General features: G+C 35.4%; 2 protein-coding genes across 2 annotated transcripts; one reads left to right on the top strand and one right to left on the bottom strand.

Annotated features, from left to right (window-relative positions):
• Positions 1-1014: 1014 nt before the first annotated feature.
• Positions 1015-2072, bottom strand: LOC105327306 (omega-amidase NIT2-B). The gene has a single exon (XM_011427680.4). It carries the CDS (start codon positions 2034-2036, stop codon positions 1203-1205), a length of 834 nt encoding a protein of 277 aa, XP_011425982.3. The 5' UTR covers positions 2037-2072; the 3' UTR covers positions 1015-1202.
• Positions 2073-3387: 1315 nt separating this feature from the next.
• On the top strand, positions 3388-8752 carry LOC105344222 (BRISC complex subunit Abraxas 2). The gene is made up of 8 exons (XM_011451920.4): positions 3388-3664; positions 3932-4022; positions 4247-4350; positions 4592-4788; positions 4914-5048; positions 5312-5396; positions 7001-7166; positions 7278-8752. Exons 1-8 carry the CDS (start codon positions 3593-3595, stop codon positions 8093-8095), a joined length of 1668 nt encoding a protein of 555 aa, XP_011450222.3. The 5' UTR covers positions 3388-3592; the 3' UTR covers positions 8096-8752.
• The last annotated feature ends 350 nt before the right edge of the window (positions 8753-9102 follow it).

Below are 9102 nucleotides of genomic sequence, written 5' to 3' on the forward strand. Positions count from 1 at the left end.
TTTCTTTCGAGTTAATTTGTGGTTAAACTAGATTTTATTCGAAAACCACACCTTCCACGTAAATTGGTCGTATAAATTGAATATATTGATACTCTTTTTATCAAAAAATAGTCCATTTAATATACAACCAAGAGATAACTACATGTATCCCTAACAACATGAATAAGATTAATATGTCACAACCTACTGTACAGATGTACATTCACTGTACGGGTACATGTATATCCAAAGCCCAAATTTTATTTAATGGAAAATATCTTTTAACAAGTTCTTGAGGATCATTATTTTTTTTTTCTGTGTGAAAATGGAAAAACGTTTAAAGATGTAAACGGGACATAAAATTAAAATTCAAGAGAAAATTATATTAATTCTAATACTGAACAATGTCGACCTGTATTGGATCGGCTATATGATGGCCTGCTAAACAAGTCCCAATGGTGGAATAACAAAAAACAAAAAACCTGCCATTACCTTGATTTGTAGATCAATTTTTCGGGGTACATATGTCTTCATCGTTTGAAAAAAGAAGAAGATAAGTTTACGCGCCTGAGAATTGTAGTTGCGCGAGATGCAAACATCATGTGATTCTCCTCGGCCAGGTGACATTTTTTCGGGTTCAAAATAAGACACGAACATTACTGTCGACTTATCACCTCAAATTTCAAATGCAAATTGCTAATTCTTGTAAGCAAACCGATGAACTGTATAGCTAAGGTAATTCTTGAATTTCGTTCCTTGGGAGTATCCATTCATTTTGTAGTTCGTACAATTATTCAAGATTGCTGCATAACATTTGACACGCATTATATATAGTAAATGATAAATAAAATTTAGATATCTACACTGATTATCTTTGCAAACCAACAACGTAAGCACTGACCACATCCGTACCCCAAACAGTGCTTGCGATCTTTGTGTTTCGAATTGTCCTCGCAACACTGACGTAGACGGTCTTGCGAATCTCACCCTCTTACTATTTAAGCTTATGTAAAGGGAAATTGAAAAAATAGAAAACACATGCAAACCTGTTTAATGAATCATGTAGATAAAATAAATGTAAAGAGACCAATCTTCAGACATCAATTGAAATCGATCAATTTTTCTGAAGCACCATATCACAAATTAAACACACTTGAATAATCAATTACATCATATATTTGCAATTACATTGTAACTTTGAAAGAAAAAATTATTCCATATTTTTATGACTTTTTCCAGTCTAGTGTGTACATATCATCACGTTTCTGTTTCCTTGTGGGAATCTGTTCCCGTACTTCTTCCACATAGGCCGGATCAATGTCAGCATACAAAATGGTCTCCTCGTGTTCGGTCGTAGCTATAACTTCTCCCCAGGGGTTGACCACCGTGCTGTGACCCCAGGCCACATACTTGGCCCCCGTGTCCCGGGCGGGGGATACTGTTGCCACGTACAGTTGGTTGTCCAAAGCTCGCCCTCTCTGTAACAGCTCCCAATGGGCCGGACCGGTTGTCATATTGAACGCACCGGGGTAAACCAGAAGTTTGCAATTCAGCTTTGCATAAACCTGTGCCAGTTCTGGAAATCGTATATCATAACAGATTCCAACCCCGACTTTGCAGTAAGGTGTGTCAAAAGTTGTGAAACTGTTTCCCGGACTAAGGGTCTCAGACTCTTGGAATCGGATTTTCCCAGGAACGTCGATGTCAAATAAATGAATCTTTCTGTGTTTCGCAATCATTTCTCCCTTGGGATTAAATACACAGCAGGTGTTGAACAGTTTACCGTTATCTTCTTCGGGAAAAGATCCTCCAATGAGATATACTTGATTTTCCTTTGCCATGCTCGACAGAGAATCGAACGAAGCTCCTGGAATTTTTTCTGCATACTCCGGGAAATATGATGTTCCGTAGGGAGAATTGAAACACTCTGGGAGAGACACAAGTTTGGCGCCCTCCTTTGCAGCTCGAGACACTAACTGTGTTGCGTGCTTTAAATTATCAGCCTTTGTAGCGGAGACAGCAAGCTGAACCAATGCTATTTTCATTTTGAACGACATTATTTTTGGAGTAACTTCCCTTTCCAAATTGGAGATGTGGGTAAATGTAGTTGCCGATAAACGCCGAATACACACACACGCACACACACGCACACTCTCTCTCTCTCTCTCTCTCTCTCTCTCTCTCTCTCTCTCTCTCCATGCTTGAGGACAGAACCGACCCTATTTTCTGATATAATTTCTGATATAATTTATACATCCGCGGATCTAGAAAATTTTTCCCGGGGGGGGGGGGGGTCCGACGGTTATTTGAGTTTTCCGGGGGGGGGGGGGGGTCTGAGGCATATTTTTGGTAATTTTATTATGGAAATTTAAAGAAACTTGCATTTGCAGGGGGGTCCGGACCCTCAAACCCCCCTCTAGATCCTCACTTGTTATACCTTCAATAGTGACGGAGTTAGGTTAGTGACGGATATATAACCGGGAGTGGGAGGGGGTCGGTCCTAGCTAGCTGCTACATTGTATTCAGTAATTTTTAATCAAAGATTCATCTTTAGAATAATTTTATGATTCAGATCAGACAACGAGTAAATAACAAACACGAAAAGTCTGATATCGCCGACAGTAAATCAACGAGCATGCTTAGAGAACTTGATGTAGTATATTTTGTTGCATACTGGTGATAAGTTATATATTGCATACAAAAGTTTTGAACAGATGTTTGCACAAAATATACGAGATAATGATCTTCCTTCCAGATATAATATGATAAGAACTATGAATTCTTATATTAAAAGAGAGAGAGAGAGAGAGAGAGAGAGAGAGAGAGAGAGAGAGAGAGAGATTCGGAATATAGACATAAAGTTGATACTGATATTATACTAAAATAGTTTAATTAGTTCAGTGGATCTGAAAGGTATCATTATTTTATAAGTAGCCGCAAAAATGTTTGCCGTTCATGTCCTATAACAATACCCAAAAGCATCTATGATAGATAGATCATAAAAGCACGGAACAATTCACCAGACATAAATTTTCAGTCTTGCATTTGAATATTTTTTTTATTTTGATAAAACTTATTCGTTGGTCTAAAAAAAAAATGAAACAATTTGTGTGATCATATAATCTAATTCGTATATTTTCTATATAAGCAAAGATTAAGCACACTTTCAAGTGAAGTAAAAATCGAGTTTAAAAATCCCAAATCCAAAGTATATTTTGTATACTTTCTCTATGCTTATCTGATAAAAAAAAATGTTTTGGAGCCTCGTCATGCACAATCATATCATTAACACCGTCGTGTGCATCCCTGCAAAAACATACGGGATTTGTTTTAGTATTTCTGGAGGTTTTTTACTACACTTTCGGAGGTATGCGTCATGTGAATTTAATATCCGGAACTTTCAATCCCACTTTTACAATGAATGTCATACTTCCTGAAGTGATACTGCTGACTAAAATTATTGTAAACATAAGTTCATTATATTGTATTTCATGTCCTTATTGAAATTTGATTTGATTATAATAACTCAAAAGTAGCAATTCCTTGTTTTCATTGACGACATCAAAGAGACAGCTTTATGATTTGAGGCGATGGTGATGATTAATTTGGAAAAATGGCGGCAATTGTTTCAGGCACTGTCCTAGCTTCCTTGTTCTATGACCACTCGGACGTGGAAGGAGATCTGGTTTGTGTTTATTTGATCAATCAGATGTATATTTAATTATTTTTTTACTAAAACCTGAAAAATAATTTATGCGAATTCGAACTGAAGTGTCCTCTATTTTTTTATTTTAATGCTTTGTAAAAATCTATATATATGCACCTTGTAAGAAAAAGTGAATTAAGTTATGTCCTTATTTGATATCAAGCCAAAAGTCATATAAAAAAATGAGAGGTCCCTTCTAAATGCAAGTGAGATAATTAATCATCATTTATTTTTATCCTCTTCCAGGAAGGATTATTGTTTGGAAAAGTCACTCAAAGAGTAAAGGACACTATAAGCGATTCTCAAATAAACAACTATAAGGTGGAAACCAAAACTTGTAAGGAAATAAAGTATTTAATTTATCATAATTTTACACTGTTCATATGGATGATAAGTTTTTTATTAAGGCACCTGCTACTTATGATAACTTGCTCGCGTACAATTTAAAAACAAGGAAAATGAGTACGGATATATGTAGATTATTCAGAAAGCAGAAAGTCGAAATAAAAGTAAAAGGAGTTAAAATACTTTAAACATCTTATGAATATTTTTCACTTACAGATATATATTCCTATCACAAAGGTGATAAAAGTAAGAAATTCTATGACCGAGCTTGTCGAATTGATACTCAGCTGATCCGAGGAATCACACCAGAAGGGTCCCAGGTAGTTATGTTTGTATGGAAAAGTTTCTGTAGCATTTTTTATCAATAAGCTTTTATATTTATGGAATAGCCCAAGATTATATGTGGAAATTATCCTTGAACACTGACAAAGGAAAATGATTTAGCATAAATCTGTTTATATATATATTGTTGTCAAAATCTGGAAGGTTTGAGATTTATATGCAAGGGATTCTAATACTGGTATTGTGTATTAAATTTGTATGTCACTTCCTACTTTGAAGGTAATTGGTTGGTTTCGGTTCCGACACAATACATCGCCCTACCCTTCACTGAGAGAACAAACCATCCACAGTAATTTCCTGGCCATTCTGCCAAGTGATCACCAATCCAACTTCATCTTCCTGCTCTGCACTGGATCACCTTTTGAAAATTTGTCAACTCACAACTTTGACTTTGATGTTCTAAAACTTAATGCAAAGTAATTTTTGATGCCTTATTTTATTACTCGTTTTTACTGTAAATTCAACTTTGCCTCTCAATCTTATAATTTGTTTTTTTAAATTTAATTTTAAAAATAGAATTTATATAATCACTTTATTTCAGCTCAAAGCTATTTGTACATGTACCCCTGACAGTGCTAAATCTAGGGGACACAACTCACTCCGAGTACAAGTACGAATGCACTGCTACAGCCTACAGTGGGTCGGGGAGTCTGTGCAAAGTCATTGACAAACACAAGTAAGAAATTCAAGGGACTTCAGAGCAAATTGTACCAAACTTGAATTTCATGTAAAAAGCAGCAAATGCTCTTTTTCACATGAATTTCACAAGAATAAAGAACATTTCATGTTAAGTTGTTTCATGGTAAAATGATTTGTGGTAGACAATACAACATCAAGTTGTATATACTTAGTGTTAAATTCACTTTGCATGAAATTCTTGTGATTTTTTTTTTTCCATGTTTTATTTGATTGTTAGCAAAATTGCTTATTAATTTGTAGGCCAGGGTTACTAGATGGGGAAGAACAGCCTAGTGAAGTAAACAAGATAAGAAGTCTAGCAGGGGATTTACAGTCCCAGTTAGAGGTAACTAGTGCACAGATAAAATATGGAACAATTGGCAATTTCCTTTTCTATGTCGTAATTGCACATTATAAAAAACAAATTTCAATATTTTGCATTATGTTTAAACTACGCCTGTGAACAGTGAAATCTCTGGGGGGAAAAAACCCCAAAGAATGAAGTGGATTATCTGTAATTTTGTCATTTGTCCAGATGTATATATATATATACTAGATGATACCCCGCGCAATCGCTGGATTTAACACTTTACACATTATTATCATATAATGCTTAATATGTTGAACCATATTTTTGTTCCTTTTTAGTATTATCTTTGTCCCATTTTTCTTTAAAATTGAAATAAAAAAACCAAACTGCATTGCAGATTTAGAGGAACGGACGGGGATAAAAAAATCAGAACTTCAGATAAAAAGACTGTTTTTAAAAAACGATCATTTGGGGGGGGGGGGGGGCATCCCTAATAATAATTAAACATTTACGTAGAATACAATAATCTTTTCAACAAATTTATGTCTTAGGTTTACCTAACCAAGGTTTACATCTGTCGTGATATAATAAAGTATAAAATTAAATTAAAACACGTTAGGTTATGCATTATTATCCGTTTGCATACATATTTTTAACCAAACTTGTCAGGTCTAAAGTACCTGGCCGACATGTTAACTCGCCCTATATATATAGGGCAATGATGTCAATTAGTCAACCCGTTTCTGGGCAACCTGTTCTGGAAAGTTCTTTTCATTAATACTAAAATCGCATTAATTGTTCCATTTTATTTATTAAATTTTGTATTAATAGAAGTCCGATCCAAGGTATCTGCCCGCGATGCATGATGAACCCGTCCTACACTTTTCGTCAATTAGTCCATTCGCGTTCTTGGTTACCCCGTTCTGGAAAGTTCTCAAGCGAATGGGTATCAAAACTAAAATCGCCCACTAAAGAAACGAATTGACTCATTTTATTTATTCAACATTTGTCAAATCTTAACTTTAATGTATTCTCTAAATAGGCTCACAGTAAATATATTCACTCTTTACGTTATCATTCAATAATATTTCATTGCAATTATATATTTTGATGCAAACTATCCCTGACTTGGATCCGCCAAAGCGTGTCCACCACCTTACTCTCATTTTTGCTATTTCGGGCTTGTTTATCGAAAATGAAAGTAGGTTTTTGATTAATTTCACAATAAGAACTTATCAGTTAAAATTCAATTATACCTTACGGACAGCATCACGCATGTGTTGAAATACCAAAGGTGTAAGCAAGTACTCTGGTGCAGGCGTTTTATAGTTTATTTGCAAAATGCCTTAATTTATAAGTATAGATACATATTTTGGTTTCCTTAAATTTTTTTGCATAAGTTTTCCTTTGATTTGTGAGACACACGTTTATTCATGAACAATAATTCTACCAGTCCAAATTTTTGCCGTATGTACTTACTTTGATGAACATTTCGTTGACCCTTTCAAAAACAATAACCATGGAAATTGGTGCTCAAAAAATATTTATTAAACCTTAACAGTTTTTAGTTTTTAGTTTTATCTTTAATTAGTCTAAATGCAACAGAAGCTGTTAAAATTCATTGTTTGTACTTGACATAGGGACTGACAGATTTGGTGGCAGCCAGTGAAATTAAACTCCAAAATCTACAGCAGGAGATTCAAAGAAAGCAAAAAGTGCTCAGAGACTCGCTGGAGAGCAAAAGGAAAGCAGAAGCAAAGGCACAGGCCAAAAAGGATGCTGATGCTGAGCAAGCAAAGGCCAAACGTATGTTGTCGTTATTATTATTTTTTCAAGTGATGTAAACTTCACCAACTTTACATCTAGTATGCTTTATAATTCGTCATCTTACAATATTTGACTTTTTTACTTGTACAGATGAACAAAAGAAAAAAGATAAACATGGCGTCTCACACTCAATAAAGCTGCCAAGTGACTCCTCACACTCGAGACGACTCAGCAGCAATGAGGACACTCAGCCCGAGCACAGTCCCACTCCTCATTACTCGAGGAAACTCAGCACGGACTACGAGTTCTCATCGTTAGATGCTATGGAGACTGACATCCCCCAGAAAAGCTCGCTGACAGACTTGAGTGAAAATGATTTGCTGGAGGTCAAACCAGAAGAGAATCTAATCACAATGCAATCGGACAGTGATCATAATTTACTTGACGAGCCTGTGAATGAAAAGTCAGAGAATGTTAAGCACACACCTGTTGACACATCATCAAAAACTGTTCAGAAACCGAAAAATTCTGATCCATTTAGTTTTGTAGAGGGTTTTTTAGCTCAAGAGAAGTCTGCAATACAGAAAACAAATGCATCCAAAAAGTCGACAAAAGTGGAGAGTGATGCTAAACCAAGAAACAATGGACCCAATGGAAAGCCTCAATCAACTAGTGCAATAAACTCGAAAGAAACAAGAAGTGGTAGAAATAGTACAAGAAACAGACCAGCACAAACAGTCAGTGACCCAGAAAATCAGAGGGTCACACGGGGTCAGAGGTCAAGATCAAGAGAGATCAAAGGAACTCGAGATGATTCCTCCAACATTAACAGTAGCTTGGGATTACCTGGCAAATGTGCAATGGAAGCCAACGGAGAGGTGCAAGTGACTGTAGTTGACTCCTCGGATGAGGAGGTGAATCCGAGGACCAAAGAGGAGTTCAATGTGTCCTCCTCCCCCGTGTTTTAATGTTATCATGCTTCATGCCATTGTTATTTTGTTGGTGCTTGTTTTTGTTGTTCAGTTGTTAACAGTTCTTGACAAGTTTCATTTCATCTTTTGAAAATTTGAGCAGTAGGCACATCTGTGACCCTTAAGTATATACTCAACTGACTGAAATTTAATACTATTCAGACCTGGTTATGTTAAAACATATTATTATTCATTTGGTTAGAGTACTCATTTTCTGTTCTCTGTGCCATTTTATAAATCTACAAATAAGCATAGTTTGAAAATTGAAAATTTTGTTACCTTATTTCATTCCCGTTTTAAATTGCCGCTGTCTATTTGGTATTCTTGTGTAATCCAAGACTTTGATGAGCAATTTATGCATAACCTCCAAGATATTTTACTGACCAGTATTTGTGCTTTTAAACTTTGCTGTTTTGAAGTGAAAACTGCCTTATCCCTACCATATCTCCCGATTGTCAACAGATGTCAACTGCAACATTACTTGTCCACAGATCACCATTTTATTGATATAGTGGAAAAACAAGATTTTGACAGAAAGATTTATTGTGATTTTTGTGCAAACAGATTGCTTCATTCAGTTTATTCATTCATAGGTCAGTTAATAAAATGCGATATCAGCTGTATGTTTATGTGATTAAAGATACATTAATTTTATGACATAAAGTTTCTTTATTTTGACAACCATGAAATGGCATGAATATAACTACAAGCAGTATATTGAACAAACTATTAAAAGAAGTCCTCAGCAGCTGATAGCTAGTTTCACAAATGGGGAAAATGGACATGGGTTTCCTATGATGTAACAACGAAATATTCTGTACAGCATGATATGGCATGAATATAACTACAAGCAGTATATTGAACAAACTATTTAAAGAAGTCCTCAGCAGCTGATAGCTAGTTCCACAAATGGGAAAATGGACATGGGTTTCCTATGATGTAACAACGAAATATTCTGTACAGCATGATATGGTGTGCATTAATGTAGAGAAGGAAATACACGA

The sequence above is a fragment of the Magallana gigas genome, chromosome 8 (assembly GCF_963853765.1).
Source record: "Magallana gigas chromosome 8, xbMagGiga1.1, whole genome shotgun sequence".
Taxonomy (NCBI): Eukaryota; Metazoa; Mollusca; class Bivalvia; order Ostreida; family Ostreidae; genus Magallana; species Magallana gigas.

What these genes read in the sequence shown, in the direction of transcription:
- LOC105327306 (XM_011427680.4), bottom strand. Translation starts at nt 2,036, where the DNA reads ATGTCGTTCAAAATGAAAATAGCATTGGTTCAGCTTGCTGTCTCCGCT.
- LOC105344222 (XM_011451920.4), top strand. Translation starts at nt 3,593, where the DNA reads ATGGCGGCAATTGTTTCAGGCACTGTCCTAGCTTCCTTGTTCTATGAC. An exon ending in AAAGTCATTGACAAACACAA is followed by an intron (nt 5,049 to 5,311) that starts GTAAGAAATTCA and finishes ATTAATTTGTAG; the next exon opens with GCCAGGGTTACTAGATGGGG. An exon ending in TGAGCAAGCAAAGGCCAAAC is followed by an intron (nt 7,167 to 7,277) that starts GTATGTTGTCGT and finishes TTACTTGTACAG; the next exon opens with ATGAACAAAAGAAAAAAGAT.